Below are 27,895 nucleotides of genomic sequence, written 5' to 3' on the forward strand. Positions count from 1 at the left end.
AATTTATACATCACCGAATCTAAATTTATAAAAATGTTGAAGAATACTGGGCCTAAGACAGAACCTTAGGATATTCCACTGCATGATACATGAAGCATTCCTCCATTTAAATGTAGCTCCATTGAGGATTGTTGAGCATGGTTGATCATCTAGTTGTAAATCCATCTGGTGACGATGCTATCTGATATTTTTCTATTTTATATAGAAATGGGTTGTGGTCTACTTTGTCAAATGCTTACTGAAGTCTAAGTAAACTATGTCCACATTATTTCCCTGATCCACTAATTTAGTCACTTTGTCAAATAAGGTTTTCCTGGCATGATCTGTTTTTAACAAACCCATGTTGACTTCTATAAATAATAATAAATCCCAAAAAAACTGAAGCAATACTTGAACACTATCAGCATTGACAAAATCACCATCAGTCAATGGCGAAAGTCAGCTTTGCTTGCAACAGCTTCCATCTTCTGTCTGTACCCTTAATAGTATTAAATAACAAATCTGCCTATCCCAGGTCTTGAGAAGGACTCAATAGGTGAATAAAATTAACAAATCCCATCTAAACTTTTGACTGACTATGCAAACAACCATAATAATAATAATAATGAACCATGATTTGAATAATTGTGACAGATGTCTGGGAAAAGTTCTAGGGTGCATTCTTCGCCTAATGGCTTTATGACACAAGATTTATTTTGGCATATTGGTTTGTTGTGGACACTATCTTCATGCTTGATAATAATTTATTATATTGCAATATATAATTATATATGAAATATCAAATTAATCCAGGAAATTGAGTAATGTTCATATGTCCTAGTTTGAACTTTTTTAAAAAAACTTCATATTTAAACAAAAATCTGATGTGTAATTATGGCATGCAATTTATAAATGCTGAATAGCAATGCTATATATTGCATGTTATCTTTCTACCAGTTGTATTTTTAAGAGATCATTCACTGCTCTCACTTCTTTACAATTATACTTTTTTGCTTTGTTGTCTAATTCATTTCTTAACTTGGCCTGATTTCTAGAAAAATAGGTCAAGCCAAGCTCAGATGGATTATTATTTGAGCAGACTATGTTTCTTTTTTAAAGAATTTTTTAAATTTTTTAAAGATACTTACTTCAATCTTTGGCAAATAAAATGCCAGCTAGCATAGTGACTTTGGAGTCATGCAGATTGAGGATATCTATTTAATATTAACTTTCATAAAAAAATAAAAATGAAAAATAGAGATCTAGAAATGCTTTAGAAGTTGTGATTGGCATTTAGAAATGTGTTGTTATTTGCAATTCTATAGTTACCATAATTTGCAAAACCAGGGCTCCTGTAGTGACAGTCCATTCTCCCTCTGCCCTTTTCAGGATCTTGGGTGAAGCCATTGCCTGTAACTAGCCAGATCCTTTCTAGCCTTCCAAAGTTTGGGGTCTTGGATGGAGTTTGTCTCTCTGGGTTTTCATGCTCCAAATAAGAACTGACACTTGCCACGCACATTTCTCTTCCCTTTTTAATGCAGCCTTTTCGCTCCAGCTTCTCCTTCCACTGCAGCGTTACTCTGGCAGCTTGTCCTGCAGCTACTGAAGAGGTAGGTATTTCCTCAGGCAATAGTTTTTAACATATACACCTCCTTTAACACATATACCTTATATAACTCCTTTTACCAATGGGATTGTTTTAACAGCCAGGTCAGCTCATCCATAACAGTCCAGCTATCCTTCAAGAACACATTTAAACTGGGGGGGCTCTATTTTTTCCTTTACTCCATTCCATGTCTGGTTCACACCAGCAAAACCCCAGTCACAACAGGACTTAACATCTATATGCCTAAACAGAGCTAATCTCTTCTATCTATGCCTTTACAATTGTATAATAATGGATACCACTAATAATCTGTGGGATACTACTACTAAATTTCTTCCTGTCTCACAAATCTAATGTATCGTAATTATATATACTGAGCCAAATTAAAAAAAGAGGTTCTTTACTGGTTAGAAATACTTTCCTATGAATAATTTAGCATCCCATCTTTGAAGATTATACAGTGTATCTTATAGTGTCTGAGTTGAGGATGTGGCAACTCACAATCTACTGGTATTTCAGAGAATAACGCTCATTAACAGTATAAACAACAATATATACCTGTTCCATTATGATATCATGGCATTACTTATGCCTCTGTAAATTAAAAGATATGTTTCATTAATAGAATCATTAATATAGCTAGCTAGTGAGCATTTTCTTTACTGCTGTTTCAAAATGTAACCAAAATATAGAATAAGGTAGTATAAAATTTGGTAGGAACCTAATAGCTTTAATTCTATTGCAGTGAGTTAAAGTAATAAAATAACAGTAATGAGCAAAGGTGGCTGTAATCTAAAATGAGACTGACTTAAAATTGGAATTTCTTTTTCAGAGAAAATTTGAGTCTAGTCTATTTTGTGATGCTAGTAACGAACTACAGAGCACAGAAAGAATCTTAAAAATACTTCATTTTGATTAGTGAATGGGTTAGACATTCTAATGTTGAAATGCTTTATCTATCATAGAGTCCTTTTATACCATTCAAAATTTTATTAATTTTTTACAAAGCATAAAATACAAAAATATAAAGAGAGATGAAGGTAAAATAGGGGAGAAGGGAAAGAGAAAAGTGTAGGGTAGTCTTTACAGTCTTGTGGGAAGATTCACATGAGGAATAAAGCAAGAACCATCTGTTTACAATTACAGATTTAAAGGATACCATTTAACATTGTGAATCCAACTCCCTTATCCCTAACAACATCAAAGCCAACATTCCCAATAGATCACTGAATATTGATCCAGGAAACAGAACCACAATTACTCGATTAATTGGATCTGTTGTTAAACTGCTCTGATTGTTAGGAAATGATGTTCTAATAATCAATCTGCCTTCCTATAATTTCCATTTTATGTTTGGAACTCTTATGTAATAGTAATCAGGTTTTGATCTAATGTCACATTCTTTCAGATAGTTGAAGAACAGGATATCCTGAAAAACATCCAGAATGTTACATATATCTGTCAATTAAGAAATTATCCCTCTTATATTTTGCACTTTGGCTCATAGTGATGTGTGCCTTTTGTTTATTTATACTCAATATATATCAAAAGAAGAATCAGCCTAGCGACGCTACATAGCCACAAATGGACTAAGTTCTGAACATCTTGAATTCTGTTGATACTTATCCAGCACTGTGAAGATCATATTTCAAGGACTGATCATAAAGTTACTATTTTATCACGGTTGTAGCTGAATAGTTGCTAAATGAGACCGTTGCTAAATAAGACCTACCTGTAATGATAATTCTTATACTTACATTTACTTAAGATCGTACTTCTGTATTCAGTCTCTTAGGAATATTTGTCAAAGGAGGACAAAAAATCATGTTAAAGATCAATTAGAATGGATGCTGCTTTTTTGTGAACTCTTTTATTTAAGAGCACATTGAATTTTTATGCCAAAGCTTTGGTTGACTGGAATGTTACACATAATTAAACATTTTGTATAGAAAAACAATATAACATATACATTCATAAGTGACCAAGACAAACATTGTCCATATTAAAAACCTGTATTTAGAAGATGAATGCAATAAGATCATATATTTGGTATCTTAATAATTAATAATTGCTTATATAATCCCATATAATATGCACAGCAATGCCATGGCAAGCTTTATAAGCAATTACATGTTTATGGAAAATTACTGAATGAAAAGTATTTTTATTCTTATAAAGGCACTGAAATCAGGCCTCTTGCAGTATAAAGGAAAATATTGCCATTCATAAATTACAGAGTTACTGCAAAGACTGAAAATATTTTAACCATTCAATAATTGAACAGGACATAAGGGAAGTCAAAAGACAACTAATATATAGATGTTGACAAACCTGATTATTTTTAAAAAAGAAGAGTTCCAGTTTTGGGATGTCTGATAACACTGATTTTTATCTTTAAACATTGTTCACCAATAGGCATTAATAAAAGATCAATAATATGCCTATTTTCTACATGGGGTTATGCCCATATATTCAATGATGAAACAGTAATTTCATAGAATTGATTTTGTTGCAACTTTTCATTTGAAAACACGACAAATGACAGCATGTACAAACATATAAAATTACAATCATGAATGTAAACAGACCAGCTGTTTCTGCTTTTATAAAGCCCTATTATCCTTATATAGGACTATACTTTTAAACAATATTCTGCAGAAACCTATGTGGCAAACATTTTTTTAAAAAAGAGCCTTTGGATAGTATGTAAACAGGAAATAAATTCATAAATAATGCAATCAAATTAATTCATGCCCTATACTAAAGCATAGGTTAGAATAATCTTGCGCAAATTCCAGGTATTGATGTAAACAAAGAAATGTGGTAAATCATGTATATACTGTCCATAACTGACTCCCAAAATGTCTCATATTCAAATAGGAAAAAGTGACATGTACTTCTGCATCAAGACTGAGCAGGCCATCTTAGGGCAAGATATTAATTTATGAGTATATGATTTTTTTTGGACAGTACCCCTTTATGTAATTATTACTATGAAATCTCATTAGTGGTACCTCGATATAATAGGAAGGAGGTGATTCTTCCAGAAGCCATATTTAAACTGAAGCATGGAGAGAGATTACAATCTAAACCTTGCACTTGACAGATGAATGACTAAACGGAATGGAGTCAAGACCAAGATTTTGTTCCCTATACAACTGCTGCTGACAGAGAAAATAATTGGCATAGAGTAAGAATGAGGTTTTAACTTAGTAGTGAGCATGCATGAAATAGAAATAAAATATTTTGCTATGAAATGTAAAGTTCTGCTACATTAGCATTTAAAATATTTTCTTTTTTAATTTGTTTTGGTGGCCCTGACTCTTGTCAAGTTAGAATAAATCTTCAGTGAAGCTGATCTGTGAACCGAAACCAATTTTAACTTTTAACTATACAATTGTATATCATATAGATCAGTGATGGCTAACCTATGACACGCGTGTCACTCATGACATGCCGAGGCACTTTGACTGACACGCCTGTTGGTGTGGGGAAAACCTGCACATTTAGAGGCTGCCTGTGCTCTGCTCCAATCCCTGCTCCCTGCTTGTTGCGTGGAGGCGTGGTGTCACCGCTGCCGCAAGATCTTTGCAGCAGAGAACCAGTTTTAACCGCCATAAACTGAGGTTTGTCAGTTTCATTACCTCAGGAACGCTACAGGAGGAAAGGAGACCCATGTAAGGTAGCCTTCCGATCCCCTCATCCTGCACCTGCAGCCCTGAGACCAGGGAGACGAGTTTCACAGCCCTGTGTGATCACCCCAGCCCAGTCCGTCATAAACCAAATTATTGATATTTCTTGAAGTGACACACGACCCGAGGAAGGCTACACTTTTTCCCGATTTTCGACATACCAAGCTGAAAAGGTTAGCCATCACTGATATAGATGCTATTAGTACTTATATGACTCAAAATATATGACACATTAGCTTTAGAGTATTAGTTTCTACAGCAGGTTGTTGAATTTTCCTTGCATTTGCCAAGTCCAAGAATCGAAACAGTTTTCATCTTAAGTCAAACAACAAGCATGATTACCAGAAATAAAGTTTAAATTGCTAAATTCTAATTTAGGGGTCAATATTCAGAAAAGTAGCCATTAACCAGAGCCATGTTAATATTTCTTGGTAATGAAAAAAGGCCTACTGTAAACTTTTAAAAGGCCTATTGTAAATCTATCCCCTTTTATATCTAACAGCCTTTTAAAAATCTTTGTCTTTTCTCCCTTTCTACCTGTGTCTGCAATACAATACTATTATGCTAGGCTGTTTTGGTTTTGCATTGTGCGCATATTTTAGACAACAATGATGGAAATATTTTGTGCAGTTTTTACATTTAAGATATCAGTACCTTAAAATTACAAGTGTAAACTTTGTTGCTCTTTATATTTTAGAACCGAAGTCACCTTTAACTGAAAATATACAACTTATGCATTCCAGAAGGTTTTTTTTTACGTACAATGAAACACACTCTGTGTGGCAAACGTGATTTCAAAAACTGCCTTTTTCTGTAAGGATTTGTTCATTATAGAAGAGGCAATGAAGTATTCCTTCAAGTTTTGACTGAAGTGGTTAATTCTTTTTCAGAAAGCATTTCACTACTAACATCACACTACTATTATTTAAATTCTTTTTGTCTTCTAATGGTACAGAGTCAAATATCAGGAACTGAAGAGCAAGTGGCATCTGTACAGAAACAAAATACTATTTCAGTCAAATTTTAAGCTGAATTCGTAATGTCTCATTCTAAGTTCAAAATAATTTCTACAAATGAGTTCAAAAATTTTCTATAACACCCAGTTCATTTGAAATTTGCACTGTACTGTAAATAACGGTTTAAATTCAGAATGGTGCTTTGTATACCATTAAAATACATGCTTATGTTTTGTGAACAAAACTAAATTAGAACTGAAAGTCCTCTTAAGGCTTAAAACTAAGCTCATTGCCAAACCTGACTAGATCAAGAGTTTTCTCACATTTTTCAATTATTTAAATATGTACTTACCCACTTCTTTAAATCACTCGTAAAACTAAAACCTCTGGACATGTGTCACATATCAATTTAAAAATTGATAATCCTTCACTAAAGTTAAAATTATAGCTATGCATAACTTACAGAAATGTTTATAAAATTGGCTTAACATATTGTTTTTAATCTGAACTTGCAATATTTAATGGAAGCCCAAGAAAGGAAAGGGGCTGGAAGCAAACTGAACAATTCTGGCAAATGATAGGTAGTAAGAAAGTCAAGACATAAGCCACAAAGTCACACAAAATACTTTCGACGATAGTTACCGTATTTGCCGGCGTATAAGACGACTTTTTTGCCCTGAAAAACATGCCTCCAAGTGGGGGGTCGTCTTATACGCCGGGAGGACTCCGACTCCCACTTCGAGCTTGAGTTGCAGCCGGGAGGGAGGCTGGGGGAGGTGTGTGTGTGTGTGTGTGTGTGTGTGTGTGTGTGGCGGGTGTCACTCGCCACGCGCTGCGCAACCTTTCCCCCTCTTCCTTCCTTAGCGGTGTGGGGAGGAGAGGATTCAAGATCCTCACGTGCGGCGTACTTTTCTTTTTCTTTTTTTCTTTTTGCACGCAGGTTTTGCATGCGGGCGGCTGTAGGTTAAGGATGGGGGAGCCCCCGGGTGGGTTATCAGGTTTTACGGTGCTTCCAACATGTGCGAACGGTGGGAGAGAGGAGAAGAGAGCGAGCGAGCGCCCGCTGTGTGAAATCCTGCCGTCAAAGCAACACTGGGGGAGGCAGGGTATAAATTTACCAGGTTAATGTAGCAATGGTGATTAATGCCCAGAACATTGTTTGCGGGTATTGGGGTGTGTGTGTGTGTGTGTGGTGGTGAGGAGAGGTTGTCCTTTGAATGCGGAAAAGTAGGTGTGACCTTGTGTAGGAAAATAAAGAGATCCTTTTTTTAGCGTGTTTGGCTTCTTTGCCTCCCCTCGTTCGTTTTGACGTGGAGATAATGGCCTTCGGGTGGGAGGGGAAGAAAACGGTAGCTGGATCATTTCAAATTTCACTTACTCTCCTGCCTCACTTCAATATGTCTGAGTGACTCCAGATACTGGAAGACTTTTTGAATGAAAGTGTTACCTCCATTTTTTTTTTTTAAAGAGGGCCACTTGGGGAAAAAAAAAGATTCTAAGGAATTCCTTGTTTCTTGATTAAAGAGAAGGCATTGAATATACTGTTCCTTGGCAGCCTTTTCAGTGTCCGGGTTTTTGGTGTGTGTGTGTGTGTGTGTGTGTGTGTGTGTGAGAGAGAGAGAGAGAGAGAGAGGAGAGGGAAAAGAGAGAGAGAGAGAGAGAGAGAGAGATCAGCTGTATTGAGAAGAGAACGTTTCCTGTGTTCTCATTTTATTTACAACATATTTTACGCTTAATGGTAAGCAATGAAAATATTTTTAAAACTCATTTCCAAACTCCATAGCTATTTGCATATTCTTGGTTCAAAATTGGATTAGCTCATTTCAAAATTGTCCAAAGCAGAAAAGTGCGTCAAAAAAAAAAAAAGTGCAAAAGTGGAAGGTGTGTGGAAGAGGGGTAGTCTTATACGGCGAGTATATAACAAACTCTATATTTTGAGTGGAAATGTTGGGGGGTCGTCTTATACGCCCAGTCGTCTTATACGCCGGCAAATACGGTAAATCAAGATCTGCAAGATATGGGGAATACTATATCTGGAGCATTTAAACAAGTAAAAAACCCTGAAAATGTGCTGAGCGTCATATTAAACATGATTATTATATAGTACTTTAAAGGGCATCTTTTTTTAGTTTTTTCAAGTCACTGGCGCAAGCAAAACAATGGGTAGTTTAGAAGAATTTCTTGCATGTACAGTATTTTACTTCCATTGGTCAAACTATTTTTTTCTATTTGTGTATTAATTAAGCACAATTGTAAACACAGATAGTCCTTGCTTAGTCCTTGCTTAATAACCATTTGTTCAGCGATCGTTCAAAATTACAATGTTTCTGAACAGAGATTTACAACCTGTACAGTTACAACTGTTTCAGTCTGTCATCACATGATTGCAATCTAGGTGCTGGTGACCTGTTCACACTTATGACCAACTGTCAAGTGCTCTGCAATCATGTGATCACCATTTGCAATCTTTCCTGCTGTCTTCCCTAGAATGTTAATGGGGAAGCCTGCAGGGAGGTTCCAAGGACTTCCTCTGGTTTCTGAGGGAGGGGGTGGTGGAAATGGTCTATTCCAAAATCCATTTGCAGCACGGGGTGTTTGCTGCCAGCCCCCAGAAATAGAAGGTAATGGGAGCTGGCTGCAAAGGCCGCATGCTGCAAACAGTTCATGCCAAAATCCTGCTTGGATAATGGACCATTTTCAGCGAGTTCTTGCAGAAAAGAGAACCCTTTTTTCTCTGCAGGACAATGCAGCATGATATGTCTTCTGATCTTGGCTGCAAATACTCTACAAATACTTATGCCAAAATTCTGCTGGAAGTTTTGGATGGACCTTTTTCAGCCAGCCTCTTTTGACAGCAAGGTAGAATTCCTCCAACAGGCAGTTCTTTTGAGCGGAAAAGAGTTGTCTATTGGAAGGATGCAAGTCCATGTAGAGCACTCTTTGCTCTGTCCACTTAGTGGTCCAGGAGATTGCTTAATGACCACAACCAGGACTGCCAGGATTGCAATTGTTGAGTAGATGTGTTGTGATGTTTTGCTTAATGATTGTTTCACTTAATGACTGAAGATTGTGATCTCAGTTGTAGCTGCAAGTTGAGAACTACCTGTACTTATATGTCATCAGTTAAAGTCAAAAAGCATTGTCTACTAATGAAACATTTCTCATCTTTTTAATTCAATATTGATAAATAATTTTAATCAGATAAAAAAGAAAATAAGATTTGTACAGATTTCAATTAAGATTAAAATTATATAAATTTGATTGTTATAACAAAAGTATGACCAATTAAAAGCTTACTGATATGAGAACATGTAAACTTAAGCATTACTTACCTGAGGGGCTTCTTTCAACAGATCTCCGCCCTGCATAGTCTTCAAATGTTGTTGGTTGGATTTTAGCAGGGGTATATGTATTTAAAGACGACTTTCTTTCTGTCACGGAATCAATAAATGATGGAGAACCTAAAAGATTAATGGGGGCAGGATAAGAAGTTCTGTAACAAAACCACATTATTTTTTAGCACTGCTACCAAGGAGAAATTCCCTAACAGTGAGAACAATCAACCAGTGGAATGTCTTGCCTTCAGAAGTTGTGGGTGCCCCATCACTAGAGGCTTTCAAGAAGAGATTGGACAGCCATTTGTCTGAAATAGACTATTCTGCTTAAGCAGGGGATTGGACTAGATAACCTACAAAGTCCCTTCCAACTCTGTTATTCTACTTCTATGTGAACCTTTAGGGAATAAAATTACTGACTTTGGGATGCCTCTTCTCTTTCAGTCCTTTAGATCATGAACCATACCACTGAAATGTTGGATAGATCATCTTTGGAATGGTAGTGGAAGTACACTTTCTGGAATTTTCCGTCATCAGTATGAGTAGCTGGATATTGTTCACTGTTGTATATTTGGGTATAGGTTTACTCTTTTTTTTAACTCATTAGATTTATCTCTTGTTCTTTCAGCAGTTCCAGGCACTATACATTATGTATATTACCTTTTAGTGAGTTTCCATGGAATTGAATCTGTGTCTTCCACTCGTAGTCTACACCTTACACCCGGTATATAGGTAGTCTTTGACTTATGACCATTCATTCAGCGGCTGTTCAAAATTGCAATCAAATGGACTTACAACTCATGCCTGAAATTACAGCTGCTACTGGGCCTCTCCAGTTGTGAACAATATTTGAGCACTTGGCAATCCAGACCACAGGGAAGCATGCAGCACCCCACACCAATCTCCCCCTCATCCTGTCCCACCTGATAACTGCAGGCCTTGGGCCTGCTTCCTACCCTGCTAGGTCCCACACTTTCCATTCCACCTCCCATGGATTGGTCACTCACTTTTTTTATAGATCTCTGGCAAGCAGCTGCTCTTCCATGGGACCTTTCTATACAGTGGAGGTCATGTGACACCATCCTGGAAGTGGGTGCCATTTTGGAACAGCCACAATTCATTTTAGCCACTGCCAAAATGGCACCCACTTCCAGGCTGATGCCATATGACCTCCACTGTGTAAGGAGGCTGTGTGGCAGAGCAGCTGCTTACTGAAGATCTATGAAAAGATAAATGACTAATCTGTGATGCGGGTAAGGAGCATTGTGAGACCCAGCAAGTTGAGAAGCAGGACCAAGGCCTGCAGTGACCCAGTGAGGTGGGAAAGCAAGTCCAAGGCCTATTAAAAACTCATTGTGGTGGGAAGCAGAGCATGGGGTGCTGCAGGAAATGGTGAAGGCCTCGGACAGACCATATAAGAACTGGGAAAATGCTGCAATTGGAACAGTGAGAACAGGGACTGGTGTCATTAAGCAAGATGATCATATAGGTGTCTCACTTGACAACCGTCACAACTTGCAACCATAATAGGTAGGCTCCATTACAGTCATAAGTCAAGGACTACCTGTATTACAATATCACATAAGTTAGTACATGGAAAAGTTTGTAAATTCTGCTGGGCCTTCAGGGGTAGGTGAAGCTGATTTAAAAATTAGTCTTGAACAAGCGAATGTTGAGAGGTGGAATAATAAAAGCAACTTAACTTTGGGGATCTTCAGTGTTTGTAGAGGTGGAAATAACTTTTGTTATTATATATTCTAAACGCATAAATCTGACAATTGTATGGTAACGTTGCTAAGCAGGATTCAGTTGAGTGAATCTATCAAATGCTACAGCAAAGGAAAAATAAGTACTGCATATTTGTTTGGAAACTGCCAGTCATCCACTAAAGGCTTGGCCATCAAAACCTGAGTTTTTCAACAGGCCTTAGGATGGAATATGTATTACACATTGTTTGGAATCAAGTATTTTAAAATCCATACAAACAAACAAGCAAATTAATACAATTGTAAGGTAGCCCCTTCTGTAATTGGAATTTCATGACCATTTATCTTAGACACTGTTTTGTACCATATCTGTGTCTTAGATTCTGTTCTTCTAAACCTTGGGTATATAAAGAGATATATAAGCAACTCAAAGTGCTAATTCTGATATTTTAATGAATTGTTTACACGTAGCAATGTATTGCAGTTTGAAAAATAGAACATATAGTAAATAATTACGAAAGGAAGCTGTAGATGTATTTGGAAAATTTTCACACGAGGTTGAGGCTGTAATTGAGGCAAGAAATTCATCCACTTGCTTTAAAGACAAGGAGTTATGGAGAGTTTCTAGAGGACAAATTGAAGGCACCATGGAATATAATTCAAAGCCTAAAAAAGAAAAAGAAAAACTCACAGATTTTCACCATAAAAGCCCAGAAGCACTGAATTATTTTTTGGATAGTAACGTGATCCACAGAACTTTAAAGCTACAATAGAGAAAAACAAGAACCCTAGGCCATGTGTAATGAAATACTTTTCAACACAGCAAACTTCTGATTTTGACAAATCTTTGTTCTCATCAAAAATAGCTCCAAAATTTTGCCTGATTTTACAATGTAAATTTTCAGAGATAGTACATGTCAAACATGAGAATAAAGAATAGCCAAAAATCACTCTGGCTCTCACTCAAATATATATATAAATACATTGAATATAAATACAATCACCACTTCACAAACTAAAATAATACTTAGACCAAATAACCAGTGGGTATTTCACATGAAGCTCATAATTCTATATAAACTTAACAGAACATGCATATTTAAATTAGACAGTAGTTTAACCATCACTTACACAGCTGTAATTACAATCACATATATATGCATTTTAGCAGAAGCCCTATTTAAGAATTAGTTAAGTTAATGTTGCAATATATGCTAAGATTATTTCTATAACCAATGAAACTGTGTTTCCCACCTAAATAGGAAAATAATTTGGAAGATTTTAAAGTATACAATTCTGAGTTAAAATTTAAGAAACTCCTTTCATAAAACATCAACATGCAAGATATTTAATAACATATTAAAATAATACCTGCCTCATTAATTATACAAAAAATTAGACAAAACTACAGGTATTCTAGTATTCAAGTACTAGAGTAAGAAAACTTAACCAAACAAATATATATTTGATTGTGTGGGTATGTATACATACAGACATATATGAGAGATTTGAAGGAGTTTCATGAACTGATTGTGACAGTGCCCCACAAAATGATGTCCATATATTAGATTGTTTAAAGAACAAAACTATTTCATTCAATTTAGATTGCCAAATTATTTTCAAGGCATTTTATTTCAAAAACAGGATTGTAACTGAAGTAGTTCTTCAAGGACACATTTAAAATGTAATATTAATTTTAACTCACAATCTCTCAATGATTTCAATACCACTTTTGTCTCCTTAATTTTTTTAAACCTATAATATTTCATATGTAAAGTAATATTTATTACGGATATTTGGGCAGTTGTTTTAATCGTAGCAATTAAGTTTCTAGGTATAATTCAAATTAATTGTGTTTAACGCTTGGTAAAATAAACTACAACAGTATACATGCAGGCAAGCGCAAACCCTTTCTTTGCATTACAGTAAATTCCACAAGAACTGCAGCTTTTCTTTACCAGAGAAAAATCTATAAGCACAACTCCAGGATTACAAGAAGGAATATAATAACAAACTATTTTTTGACTTAAAGAGTTCATGCCTATCCAAATGCTTAAATATCAGTACCTTGGAAAAATGTATAGGAAAATTGTATTAAAATTAGTGTCTCTCCTTGGCTATACAGTGGGGACTAAGTAGTCACACATACACTCAACCTTTAGCAGTTCTATTATCTAATTATCAAATGTTTTTAGATATTTCCTAAGAGGCTGATTCGGTGAAAAGGAAAAAAGAAAACTTCCTTCTTAAGTTAATATCTTTAAAACAAGCCCAGCTTTAATTAAACAATAGTTCTAGGGTAATTTTTATTGCAATACATATTTATATCTCAACATGGAAGACAATGAAAGAGTTAGCGCAGCAACAGAAAGCCAGCCTGCCATCTTACATTTGAAAGCTATAAAGACATACCACTGGAGCCTAGAAATTCCTCAGAGGAAACCGACCAGCACCTATAGAGGTCTGGATGCTCTGCATAGAGGCCCAGAAAATAAGGTAAAGCACTGTCAGTAGGTACTGATTTCACCATATTTCTTGTACTCAAGATGAGAAAAGGGGAAAGACTGAAAAAAGGTTAGGGTTACCAAAGGAGGGAGGGAGGGAGGGGGAGGGAGGGGGAGAGAGCAGGAGAGAGAGGAGAGGCTCCAAATGAAAAGGTGAGGAAAGACAATAAACCACGCTCTGTCCCTAAGAGTCCCAACCAATATATTGGAGATTATCTTTAAGGTTCAAATAAATACCTAAAGCATGCAATAAATTATTAAAGATACTAAGAAACATTAAGTATATCAGAGAAAGCTTTGTAATGTAGTTGTGCATAATATACAAAGTATATTAAGAACATAAATTAGATGAAATGTATTTAGCTATTAAACAGAATTTTCTTTATTATGCAAGTATGTAATAATTAACATTAAAAACCCAAATTGGTTGCTTTGCATTGCTGCACTAAGCTGCTTTCTCTTTTTAGATAGTTTAATTTTAAGAGTTCAAACATATTTTTAAATTTCCCAATTCATACAGCATTTATAATATATGAAAACTGTCTTTACAAATATTTTCATAACTAAAGTTGACCTGTTATAGGTAGTCCTTGCTTTCTCACTGTTGTTTAACAACCATTTGAAGTTATGATGGACTCAAAAACTGTCCTCAAATTACTATTGCTGCACCACCCTATGGTCACATGATCACAGTTCAGGTGCTTGACAATTTACAACCTGGTGCACTAACCCATGGTCATATGATCATGTTTTACACCCTTTTTTTGCCATTTTCTGGCAAAAAATACCCATTGGATAAGCTTGGAGTTAAAACATGTGATTTGCTTAACAACCATTTAATTTGTTTAACAACCACAGTGACTCACTTAACAATCATTGTAAAAAGTCATAAAATCAAGTCCAGTCACATGGTGATTCGACTTCTGACCACAATGAATTATGACCAAAATTCCGGGCTCAACTGTGATCATAAGTCAAGTACTTCTTGCATTTTTTAGATTGTTTCTAATAATCAAATGTATCAAAGAGTTAACTATAGTTCTGTAACTTCAGTAAAAGCCCACATTTCTTTTTACTTATTAATGTTTCTTACTTAGTAGTACTGGAAAGTTCTGAATTAAGAATTGAGGGCAGCATTATTATTGTGGGGCAGTCAGTTCAGTTTCTGTAATAAAAGGATTGACTGGCAAAGTTTGTGCAAAATGTTTCATATGGGAACAGAAAAAGGGTGTTTTTCTCCAACATCTAATTTTAACAACAACAAAAGCAGTTTTGAATTCGTTCAATCTTCAAGGGAATGCAGCTATATATTGATTAAATAAAATCTGGTTCCATCATAATGGGAAAAAGATTGAAATAAAGGAAACAACTTGTGTTATTGTTAGTATAGTGTACTGTTTTAACTTTTATTTTAATGCAATTCAGTTTCAAGAAAGATGATTGATAGATTTCATTTTAAATGACAATTTAATTAACAGAGTGCTCTTATCAATAGCTAATGAAATTAAACAAACAGTACCCCAAGTTTAAAGGCAGTGTAGCTTGGGGTGCTGGAGACAAAAAGAAGTAGAAAATGACTTTTCTTTTTTGCCTTCTGCAATTCCCAACACAATTTGATGGTTGCTATTGGAAACAAAATGCTTAAGAAAATGCACTTTGACCTGATTTAGCAAGACATTTTTTAATGCTGCAGTACAAAGGTTCAGGATGAAAATATCTAATGCAGCAAGAAGGCAAGGAATATTATGAAGAGAGTCCAAGGAACTTTAAGACCAGAATTTTTTTTTTTTTTTAAAAAAAAAAGTTTAAAAATGTATTCATTGTCAGTCATTTGGATGAATGTGTATAATTAGATTTGAATTATTCTTTCATATTATTTCCCCAAAAGATTTGATGTGTGAATTAAAAAAATGTAATTAATATATGAAAAGGGATTAATCAATTGCCATACCTAATAATTGGACAAATGTATATGTGCTTAAGATGGAGTGTAGAAAGAAAGTGGGATAATAATATCCATCCCATTTTTGAGGGGGATGAAGCAAGGGAATATTTTTTTTAAATAAAAGCAAAACATACCATTGGTTGGGTGTCGAGCAAATGTGATAGAAAACCTTTTAACAGCAGAACCACGTGTGGTGTCTGAGAAAGAGAAAAACAGGTACCTGAAATTCAAACCAGCTACCAGAAGAGGGACATTTCAAGAAAAGACAGGAAGGTGGGAAGAAGGGAAATAAAAAAAAAGGTTAGAATTAAGTGGCATGCAAAAGGTATTGGAAAAAGTGCACAGGCCAAATAGATTTAAAAATAACCTTTGCTTGATACTACGTAGGATTTTAATGGAGTGCATGGACTTAAAGGAGTAACTGCAAATTTGATGCACAAAATGATGCATGCTTGGCACTTAATGTTCAGGTAGTGACAGCAGAAAAAAAGGTGTATGTGTTTTTTATTCTCAAACATGTTAGAAAAATTGCAATATCATTCTAAATTTGGTGCTGTCATTTCCATTAACTGTCCTAAACTATAGCCTAAACTATAATTTAAAACATCTATATTTTTTGTTTCATTCCTAACCAATTTCAGAATTTCCAAAATATATTTTTCAAAATACTTTTGAAGTCATACTTCAAAACGTTAATATTTTGTACAGATTGTATTTCTTAAATCTTTTATTCAGAAGATGATATGTTACACAAGAATTGAAAAAACATTAACCTCAACCTAATGCTGAAAAGATAGGCAGTAAGATTCACTGTATTTAATAGTGACAAATAATAACCTAGCCTTCTTCTCAGTCAAAAGATTTAGGCCTTTTTAAAATGTTCCTTAGTACGCAATATAATGGGCATGTGTAAATGTAAATGCATGTGCGAAAGTGTGCACATACCATCTATGCAGCCAGAAGTAGTCAGCTTTTTACGATGAGTACGAGCATAATCCTGTAGATTGGGTGCACTTGAAGACCCCCCGAGCACCGAGGTGCTAAACAGGCTCGCACAGTGAGACCCTGATGGGAGTTAGAGAAAATACATACAAAAACCAGGTGTTCTTCTATTCACATTGGGATGCATGCAGCATGCAAGCATTTTGCTCTTACCACACAAAAGGCACCTTGTGGCATTGCTTTGGATAGATTTACATTATGCTTGTAGCATCTTTACAGTAATTTCCTATAATAATTTGTGTTTAAAGTTATTTTTACCAAAGATAAGATTGTCCTTAAATGAAGGATAAACAAACTTGGCAAAGGAAAAAGGAGGCAGTGTAAAATAAAAAAGAGTGGAATTATAAAGGTTAGATTTCAGAAATTGTACTTGAACTGGGAAAAAAAAATGAAGATAGAATTCTAGATACAGCAGAACTGAACACATATATGCAAATTTTCCTGGAATTCTTGAGTATTTCTCAAACAATCTGCTTGTGGCTACATCCATTTGGGTCTTTGGTAAATGGATCCCATGAAATAAGCCCAGTAGCTAAATTCACTCTATTTGTATTAAAATATATAACTTTCAAATTAATATTGAAATTGTATAAACAACTGTGTTTTTACTAATAATTAAAAATCTGACTTATAAAAAGTAATATTAATATACATTTACAAGATTATTTTTCTGTGGTATATCTATCACTATCTAATTCACATTTAAAAGTTATAAAAAAGGCTACTGTAGATGCAATTTTTTTTTCAACTATTGATAAAATGTGTTTCTCAGTGGAACTTGTAACAGGATAAATTTCCTATTTGAAAGCTGGTTTATATAATTTTAACCATATGCTCCTAACTGCAAGGAATTGCAGTAGCTATTAATGACCTAACAAAAAGCAAAACATTACTAGCACCTGTGATGATGAAACTCATCCAATGTAAATGATGTAGTAAAAATGTTGAAGCAAAGTTGTACCTTCAGTTATGCACATAAGTAGATCAGATTTTTTTTCATACTGACAATGTGATATAGCATAGAAACGAAGACTGAAAATTAGAAAAAGTAAATTACAAAAACCAAGAGCACCTGTTATATATGGTTTTTTCTAAGGAAACTTCTGATATGATTAATACCAAATAAAGGCTGTATTGAAGGAGTATAGAATTTAGCAGAGAAATACAGAAATTTTTAACAGTTTACGTGTCAAGTTATTTGGCAATATTTATGATTTTGTATGTTCTGAAAATGTTATACAAACTGAATCATCTATATCTAACAACACAAATCACTAACAATGTATTATTGACCAATATTAGGTTGCAGAAAGTGAATGCTGAGCCTGAAAACCCTCTACATTTTCTCTGTTAGAAGACCAGCTCCACTGAGCTGGTTCTCATTCCCATTCAAAAGAGTGTATAAAAAGAGTTTTAGCCTTGAAAACAGGTAACTTGTGATGACTTTTTCCTCTCTTCCTTCATCAACCCTTTTTGGTTTGTGAAATCTTTTACTATAAACCTGTAAAGCAGGGATCACCTGACGCCTGCCCGTTCCGGCGGCGGGGGGGGGGGGGATGGGCGCGGGGCGCATTTTGATAGGAGGGGGGGGGGGGGGGCCGTAAGGGGGGGGGGGGGGGGGGGGGGGGGGGGGGGGGGGGGGGGGGGGGAAAATGTTTTTACCAAAAAAGAGGCAGCGCCAGCAACCAGCGGCCCGGTAAGGGCTTGTTCGGGGGGGGGGGGGGGGGGGGGGGGGGGGGTACGGATGGTTTGGTTTTGTTGGTTTCTGATTTTATTGCAATCTACCCTGGAAATCATTTTAGCAGAAGAAGGCAATAATGCTTTCAATAATTTTGATAATACAGTAAAGTATGATTTAATAAAGTATCCTTTTGCAGTACTATTTAGAAAACAGTATCTGGATTAAAATAAAATGTGCTAAAAGACAGCGGTTATAATAGCCATCTATGTTTATACACTGAAAGCTGTAGTTGATGGAATTTGGGGTAGTGCAAAGAACTTTTACTATTGTTTTAAAAGAAAAAGGAAGATAGCAAATAAGAAAAAAAAAAGGAATGGCTTGGTTTTCAAGAGCGTCTTAATTGGTACAAAGGAATATCATCCCAGTAATCTTAGTTTGTTTTTAGTGTTGATCCAATAATCAGTTGGTGTTAAAATTCTGTGATGCCAAACTGCAGATCTACAAGGTTATCAGAACAATATTAAAACCAGGGTATTTCCATTTCAAAGAATCAGGATTTTATTAGATGTACATACCTATAGCACTGGTCTTTTGTTCCACAATTGTTCTTGGAGGTCGAAAAAGACTATTATTTTCTGATGGTGCCTGGATATAAGAAAGAGATAAATAAGGAAAGCAGTCTAATCGGCTGGTTGAATCCATTAAACTTGAAACAGCCGCCTGCTAAGACAGACAAGTATTAAAAAGCCATACAATGAGTTAGTAGAAATACCAACATAATATGAAAGATCATGCAATTATTGCTGAAGGGGTTCCATTTCACTCATGAGATCCTTGCAATGAAGTGGTGCAAGCAGGCATTCATGATAAAACAGGACAGACACCAAGAAAATTATGAAGACATATATAACTGTATCATTTTAGTTTAGTTTACCAAATGAATACTCCTAAACTGCGCCTGTATTGGAAGGGGAAAAAAAGAGGAAATACAGACAGGCTGATGAAGTCACCATACAATTACTGAACCATATGCAGCCCTACCAGAATGAGTTTCTGATGTTCAAAATTAACACTTGTTCTCTATGTCAAAATATTTTAAAAAGTCAAGATCAAACAGAAACTATGTAGTTTCTAAAGAAAAGTTTTCACAACAGAACACCATCCATTGTTTAGCATAAACAATGTAACTGCTTTAAGGTATTAGCCTTTTGACTAACATATTTAAACAAATGTACAATGTTATATTCATTTTCCTATTTCAGCACATTTTACATGACAATGGGTGAAGTACTGTGGGAAGAATGAGGAGGAAAAGGAGGAGGAGAGAGGGGAAGGAAAAAAAAGTATATCCAGTTAAGGCATGGAGAAAATAATGATTAGTACTAATGATTTTTTTTTTCCTGCACAGTTAATGGCAACTGAAAATATTATCTATTTCTAACCCCAAATATAGCTTAATCCAATTATTTCCTATGTCAGCAAAAAAATAAAATAAAAGATTTGCTTGCCACTGAATTAGATGCTGCTGCTTTTATTTCTTTCAGAAAAAAAGCCTTGAAGGACAGCTAAGACAGAACTTAGATCTGTTTCATTAGGGTACAACCCATAATAATCCATATAGTGCTGAAAGCAACTAATTCTATAACCAAATATATTCAGTGAAAATTGTGTAGGAAAAAAACATACAAAAATAAGACATGCACTTGCTTTTTTCCCCCCAGGCATTTTTGGAAGTAATTATTATTTTTAAAATCATATTTTAATGACAGGTGAAGTAATTTACTTTGAACAAAATCCAGAACAAGGGATTAGATGTCCTTAAAGACAATTGGTTCCTGCTTGGAATGCACAGTAATGTTTAATGAAGTAAAGTTTAAAAACCTGTTGCCATGAGCCAAAAATACTGGATGTGAAAGCCAATGATTTAGGGGAGACAGGGGAAGAAGTGATTTGTTCCCCTGATCTGCGTCTTCGACGCCCAGTACCCACACCACTGGTATAATGCAGCCACTCTGGGCTAGACACACTCAGGGGGCTCTCTTCCTGGAAATGAGAAAGGGGGCAAAAAAACAGCAAAGCATGCAACGTTAGAGTCAGAGCTAAATGGTAAGAAAATAAGATATAGTTCTAAATAGCTCGATTCTAACCAATCAAAACCCACCAGCAACTGCAACTATTCAGCTACTGGTTTTGCTATAGGTACAGTACACGTCAGCAATATTAATGGTGATTTTTAAATTCTACACGGAAATGAATAAAATTTTGTGTGTGTGTGTGTGTGTGTGTGTGTGTGTGTGTGTGTGTGTGTCAAACACAAACGTAATACTTGTAAACGTACACATTCATACATTTTTGCTGCATTTTTATCATTAATGTAGTATTCTTATGAAATAAAATTAAAAACTCTTTGGAAATTATATAGCTGAACTTTGATAGCAGTAGCAGATAATTTCTTAATGTGGAAGATATATTTCACTAACTTTGTCTAATGTCAGTGAAAGTTAGCCACGTTGATTGTCTGGTTAAGCTTCATTCTTCCTTTAGTTCTGAGATAAGTGAACCAAACCAGTCACCCGTAAATAAACTTCAACATCAACAAAGCTCAATACACATAAATCTCAATACAGTATACCATTTGAAAGATATTAAGTAACTTAATACCAAGATAAAGTTCACAAAGAATAATAAAAAAACAACAACAATTTTTGTATATAAATGACAAAATGACATATAATTTATGCGGATATACAATGGCAGAAACTTAATATCAGCATCTAAAGAGAAAGTGAGTAAAATCATTTTATTATCAAATTATTTTTTGTAACCAAAATCTTTTATTTTAAATGACAATTTTCAGTATTTCTTTTTGAAATGAAAAGAATTTGACCAATGTTCCATTAAATACACTGCTCAAAAAAAATAAAGGGAACACTTAACAATACAATGTAACTCCAAGTCAATCATACTTCTGTGAAATCAAACTGTCCACTTAGGTAGCAACACTGATTGACAATTTCACATGCTGTTGTGCAAATGGAATAGACAACAGGTGGAAAGCATAGGCAGTTAGCAAGACATCCCCAATAAAGGAGTGGTTCTGCAGGTGGTGACCACAGACCACTTCTCAGTTCCTATGCTTTCTGGCTGATGGTTTGGTCACTTTTGAATGCTGGCGGTGCTTTCACTCTAGTGGTAGCATGAGATGGAGTCTACAACCCTCACAAGTGGCTCAGGTAGTGCAGCTCATCCAGGATGGCACATCAATGCGAGCTGTGGCAAGTAGGTTTGCTGTGTCTGTCAGCGTAGTGTTCAGAGCATGGAGGCGCTACCAGGAGACAGGCCAATACATCAAGAGACGTGGAGGAGGCCATAGGAGGGCAACAGCCCAGCATCAGGACCGCTACCTCCGCCTTTGTGCAAGGAGGGACAGGAGGAGCACTGCCAGAGCCCTGCAAAATGACCTCCAGCGGACCACAAATGTGCATGTGGCTGCTCAAATGGTCAGAAACAGATTCCATGAGGGTGGTATGAGGGCCCGACGTCCACAGGTGGGGGTTGTGCTTACAGCCCAACACCGTGCAGGACGTTTGGCAGTTGCCGGAGAACACCAAGATTGGCAAATTCGCCACTGGCGCCCTGTGCTCTTCACAGATGAAAGCAGGTTCACACTGAGCACTTGTGACAGACGTGACAGGGTCTGGAGACGCCGTGGAGAACATTCTGCTGCCTGCAACATCTTCCAACATGACCAGTTTGGCAGTGGGTCAGTAATGGTGTGGGGTGGCATTTCTTTAGGGGGCCACACTACCTCTGTGCTTGCCAGAGGTAGCCTGACTGCCATTAGGTACCGAGATGAGATCCTCAGACCCCTTGTGAGACCATATGCTGGTGCGGTTGGCCCTGGGTTCCTCCTAATGCAAGACAATGCTAGATCTCATGTGGCTGGAGTGTGTCAGCAGCTCCTGCAAGACGAAGGCACTGATGCTATGGACTGGCCCACCCATTCCCTAGACCTGAATCCAATTGAGCACATCTGGGACATCATGTCTCGCTCCATCCACCAATGCCACGTTGCACCACAGACTGTCCAGAAGTTGGGGGATGCTTTAGTCCAGGTGTGGGAGGATATCCCTCAAGAGATCATCCGCCACCTCATCAGGAGCATGCCCAGGCGTTGTAGGGAGGTCATACAGGCACATGGAGGCCACACACACTACTGAGCCTCATTTTGACTTGTTTTAAGGACATTACATCAAAGTTGGATCAGCCTGTAGTGTTTTTTTCCATTTTAATTTTGAGTGTAACTCCAAATCCAGACCTCCATGGGTTGCTAAATTTGATTTCCATTGATAATTTTTGTGGGATTTTATTGTCAGCACATTCAACTATATAATGAACAAAGTATTCAATAAGAATATTTCATTCATCCAGATCTAGGATGTCTTATTTCCGTGTTCCCTTTATTTTTTTGAGCAGTGTATATACAAAGGATACATAATATAGCGTAACAATATTTTCAAGCTTCCCACATTTACATTTCAAATAACTACGTTCAGTAAATTAAGATTTTAATTGGTATAGAACTAATAGAACTCACATGTATAAATCAAAAGCTAGAGAGGATAGGTATAATACTGTTATAGCAGATCTTTTTGCATCCTGAAAGAAAGCATGTTTCAAAAATATTCGTATGTCATTAAAAATTATAAGCTGTTGAAATTTAATAAAAGTATTTATGCTATTACAGTAATACATTTTTCCATTATTGTGACCAATGTTACGGAAATATAGTAAAGGAAGGACAGATTACAAAATTTGCTTTCAACAGACCAGCTAACTCAGAAGCATTCTTGTGTCAATTCAGTGCAAATGCTAGATGAAAGTGGAAGGGTTCAAAATAACAAGATATACATTATGTACAGCAATTGTTGGGAAATAGAAGCATTCTTGTGTCAATTCAGTGCAAATGCTAGATGAAAGTGGAAGGGTTCAAAATAACAAGATATACATTATGTACAGCAATTGTTGGGAAATAGAAGTTTATGTCACAAGATTTCACATTAAGTGGCCTGTGAATCCTGATTTCCTGGAGCTAACATTGAATTGTCCATTGACAGAAGGAAGAGATCCTACAGTAAGGATTAGGAGATGTCTGCAGCAACTGGCTCTAAAATGGATGTGTGCAATGGTTCAAAGCACATTAAAAGGGGGCAGGGCTATTATTTTGAAGCTAGTGATTGTCACTGTGGATGCCACTGAAGGTAACTTATCTGATGACCAAAGACAGGATAGCTATGACAACAAATGCCAAGAGGAACATCAATTCTTCATATTTTTGCTACACTTCAGCATTGTTTAAGCAATTTTATCTCTGCCAAATTTGAGCTACTGCTCTTATAATGGTTACTAACAGACTTAATAGGCTGGCAGAACTTGAAGAAAGCAGAATATACTTTTTAAAAAAAGACTGAGAGGAATCTTAAGACCTACAGCAGACAAAGGAAGATTTTCTATAGTTCAAGTCATGCTAGAAGAAACACACATGGACAATTTGGAGTACTAAACACTTCTGCTGTGGAGTACAAAGCAGAAGCAAGGAGGTTTGCTGTCAAACCACTACTTCCAGATTATCTAGTGCCTTAGTTCAAGGGTCTTCAAACTTGGCAAGTTTAAGACTTGTGGACAACTCCCAGAATTCCCAAGCTAACATGACTGGAGGAGGAATTCTGGGAATTGAAGTCTACAAGTCTTAAAGCTGTCAAGTTTAAAGACCTCTGCCTAGTTTTTCCTAGATAAACAATGCTAATTACTCTTAGCTGTTTGGGTTTTTTTTCTCCTCTTCAAGTCATTTTTTGACCACTTGCAACTGCCTGGTCTAGTCCCTGCAGTTTTCTTGGCAAGATGTTTCAGAAGTAGTTTGCTACTGCTTGCTTCCATAGGTTGAGAGGGAAGGACTGTCCTAAGGTCAACCAGCTGACTTTGGGCCTAAAGAGGGACTACGTAGAACTCAAACTCTGGCTTTCTAGCCTGATATCTTAACGATTGCACCAAACTGCTTGCAGCATGCCTACTTAAACCAGTTAAAAATCTAAAAATTCAGTTATATAAAGTTGCCAAATATTTTTGGAATTACTGTTCTACTAATATTACTCCTTCCTCAGAATAAAAATGTGAAATATTAACATACAGGATGTGTTGTTCTTTAGGTCTTTTTCTTCAGCCACTGAAATATTAATTATAGCAAATCTTTCTTCCTGAATCAGACCACCTCATGTTACAATTTTTGCTAATCCACATTCCAAATGTCAAGAAATATCTCAATTTTTTATTGCATGTAGAATCCGTTCTATAATTTAAAATTATGGCTGAAATTTATTTTCATTTATGCCCAATACTTGGCTTTCTTTAGTTTTGAGTTAAAATGGAACTGAAGTAAGTATAGATTATTTGGCAATGATTACCAGAAAAAAATTAGAACATCATCCAAAAACTATGACAGTAGTTGGGAAGTTCTTCCCAAAAGAACTTTCAGTCTATTAATACTGCATTTCTGTCTCAGTCAGCAGGTTATAATCATGTCATTAAAACATCCATGGTACAAAACTAAATTAAGTAAGCAATTGTAAATAATCTTTAAAAAATTAAACCAAAAAAAATAAAACATAGTAGAAATAATCAGCCAAGCAATCAAGAAAGATGACATCATCACAATATAAAAGACTTCTGAATTAATTTTTAAAAACCTAATTAGGGACAAGGAATGGAAGGGAATATAACCTTCTGGTGCAAGAGTATTCATGTCATACCTGGTGAAGGAAATTGAGCAAGTTATGCATGTATTACAGTGTTGCCTGTTTTATAGAGCCAGAAACACTGATTGAATATTCCCAATTCAATTCAGTTTATTACAGTCATAGACCACAGACCAAATAGTCCCATTTTATCTAATTATGTTAGTAGGTCTCATGGCCTACTAGTTTCCAGAAATCTACACAAGGTTCACTAATTCTGTTTTATAATTGTTGTTCAGAGATATGTAGACTTTCTCTACATAAACTGTTTAAAAAATTGATTTTCCCTTCGTTCCTTGACTGTCTTCTTGACTGTATAATATTATAGTTAAGTAAACTGTATATAAGATTATTGTGGGAATGTGTGCACCCTTGTAAAATCTCAAAGGCCATGTTGTGGATAGACTGTCATGGAGAAGATCTATCTTTATGGTTGCTAGGAATTGATAGCGATTTGATGGTACATAATCAATCAACTAATCACTATATTAGTATGTTTACTAATTGTGCAGTATCACCAAAATCAATTATATTGATTAGTTGGGGAAGAACTCTAATTTTTTTAAAAAATTACTGGGATATCTATACTTACTTCTGCTGAACCCATTTTCCTGGGTCTTGAAAGAGGTGATTTCCTATGTATATGAATTGGATCTGACACCATTGGCTTGAACAGCATTATTGAACGATCAGTTTCATCTCTTTTATAAGCATGGGGGTCCTCATCATTCTCATTTCTACGGGATGTTTGCTTTGAATCATCATTCTAAAAGAAAATATATATTTAATGTTATATGAAAATGACTTTTGTCTCAATTTATGCCCTCATAAAGATCATAAAGATGGATCCCCAAAATACAACTTCAAAAAAGCCAACTATGATCTCATAGATGCTGACCTATCATCTGTTGATTGGCACATTCTGTTCTCTAGCTATAATACTACAGAAGACCATTATAATGCATTCTTGTTTGAACTTGAAAGAGTCATTAAACTATATGTACCATTAATAACCCCCCCCAAAAAACAAATTACCCATAACAATAAAGAAACGTCAATCAAAAAAAAGATTGCTATGGTGTAAAAACAAAACTAGCTACGTAACAAACTTTAAAAACCAATATAATACCCTATGTCAACAGATAAAGGCAGAATGCACAAATTACCACTGTGGTGGTCTCTCATGAAAAGAAGACACAACACAAGGCTGTCTCGGGATGAGAGCCTAGAGCAAACCCTGAAACCCTCTTTTATTAGAAGCAATCTTTGTTAACGTAGCAATTTTTGTTAACGTCCTATCACAAACGCATTACATCACACAAAATGCACTGATCATTCGCATAAGCATACAAAGCTGCAAAGTTTAAGTTTGCTACAGTTCTGGTTAAGAAATGGCAACAATTTGTCCTTGCTCCTTGCTTCGTGTTCCAGCCAACCACCAGAAGGCTCCGTTGTCCTAGCACGTACACAAAGAACAAAGAATAATTCCCACATCTCCCCTGTTTTTCCTTTTTAAGAGACAGGGAGTGTTTTAGTCCCAATAACAGTCTTTGTCAGGCGCGTAGGCAAGAGTGCTGTGCATGCTGATGTTATCCACAGCATTCGTGACTTCTTCAACCATCACAAACATCTTGTCCTCGTTTGGGTCGTCACAGGTTGGCTCTCCTATCTCATCTTCGGATGGCAGTGGTTCATATGTGTTAGTTATTTGTTGATTCCAGAGAGCCATTACCTGCGCAGTGGCTTTTTTCTCAGCCAAGAGGGATAAACTGTTAGAAATAGTGCGTACAAAGATGGGTAATACACAAGGCAATACAACACATCCCGCAGCAATCATACCAATGAGCGCTACAATAGCTTGCAAACCAGGCAATTTTGGGAACCAGGATTCAAACATGTATCTTACTTGAGCAGAGTCAATAGGTGGGGTGTACCAGTAGTTGTAAACAGTGGTGGCCCCCACGTTAGTCCCGGACACTTTTTGAAAGAGATATTTCTTTTCCTGTAGATAAGATCTCTGCCAGCTGTGTGAGTCGCAGGTAACTCCTGCAGCGTTGTTAGGACCTTGACCTTTGCTGATGGCAAGGCAAGCATCAAAGCATACTGAGGTGTTGGTACCCCCCCGAGTGACATTATGGGTTATGTACCCATTTTTTGTTTGACTGGTAGAGACCATTCCTGCAAGATCAGAGCTGGAGCCACCTTTGTATGCATAGACATATAGGGATGCTGTAATGGGTCCCACTGCCTTAGGCTCATAGCACTGAATGCCTTCGGCAGTGTAACATTGCGCATATTGAGTGTTGTTATGCAGACAAGGGGAGACCGTCGTGGAGTTGCACTCAGGCTTCAAAGTATGATAGATCAGGGTGGATTGGGTTTTCGTTCCGCTGCGAGTAGTTTTGATGCAGGCGTCGCAGGAGGATGGGGTGGCTGTCGTATCGGCAGGACCGATGTGGAAGCCCAGGAGGCAAATGATGAATGCAGCGGGCAGCTTCATGATGCTGATGTAGGCAAGGCTGGTTTGGGTAGAAAAGGCCTCACTTGTTGTCCGGGGACCCAGGTGGTGGCGTTGTTGTAGGAAACAGCCGCGTCCCCTCGTCCCCAGGTTATAAGTTCAGCAGGCCCGTGCCATGTGGGATCTGGCAACTGTCGAAAGTAGACTGGAGGTCTAGGAGCATCCTTGGATGGAGAGCAA

At 36.4% G+C, this 27,895-nt stretch overlaps 1 protein-coding gene across 19 annotated transcripts in view; it reads right to left on the reverse strand.

The window, feature by feature from the left end:
- Positions 1–5,366: 5,366 nt before the first annotated feature.
- The window catches only part of PPIP5K2 (diphosphoinositol pentakisphosphate kinase 2), a 70,589-nt gene continuing 48,060 nt past the window's right edge, over positions 5,367–27,895 (reverse strand). For 4 of the 19 annotated variants that reach the window (XM_087958099.1, XM_087958096.1, XM_087958098.1 and 1 more), the window contains exons 24-32: positions 25,790–25,963; positions 20,288–20,449; positions 18,982–19,051; positions 16,669–16,788; positions 15,858–15,959; positions 13,687–13,746; positions 11,791–11,940; positions 9,566–9,694; positions 5,419–6,266 (exon numbers count right to left, since the gene is read on the reverse strand). In XM_087958099.1, the coding sequence (XP_087814225.1) occupies positions 6,235–6,266; positions 9,566–9,694; positions 11,791–11,940; positions 13,687–13,746; positions 15,858–15,959; positions 16,669–16,788; positions 18,982–19,051; positions 20,288–20,449; positions 25,790–25,963 (999 nt within the window). In that variant the 3' untranslated portion in view covers positions 5,419–6,234. Of the gene's footprint in view, positions 6,267–9,565; positions 9,695–11,790; positions 11,941–13,686; positions 13,839–15,857; positions 15,960–16,668; positions 16,789–18,981; positions 19,052–20,287; positions 20,450–25,789; positions 25,964–27,895 lie in introns of those variants that run through there. The other 15 variants (XM_087958111.1, XM_026672802.2, XM_087958100.1 and 12 more) reach the window with 14 other exon arrangements.

This window comes from Notechis scutatus, chromosome 2 (assembly GCF_049901735.1).
Source record: "Notechis scutatus isolate UNSWTSFEM ecotype Mainland chromosome 2, rNotScu1.2, whole genome shotgun sequence".
In the NCBI taxonomy this organism is placed as follows: domain Eukaryota; kingdom Metazoa; phylum Chordata; class Lepidosauria; order Squamata; family Elapidae; genus Notechis; species Notechis scutatus.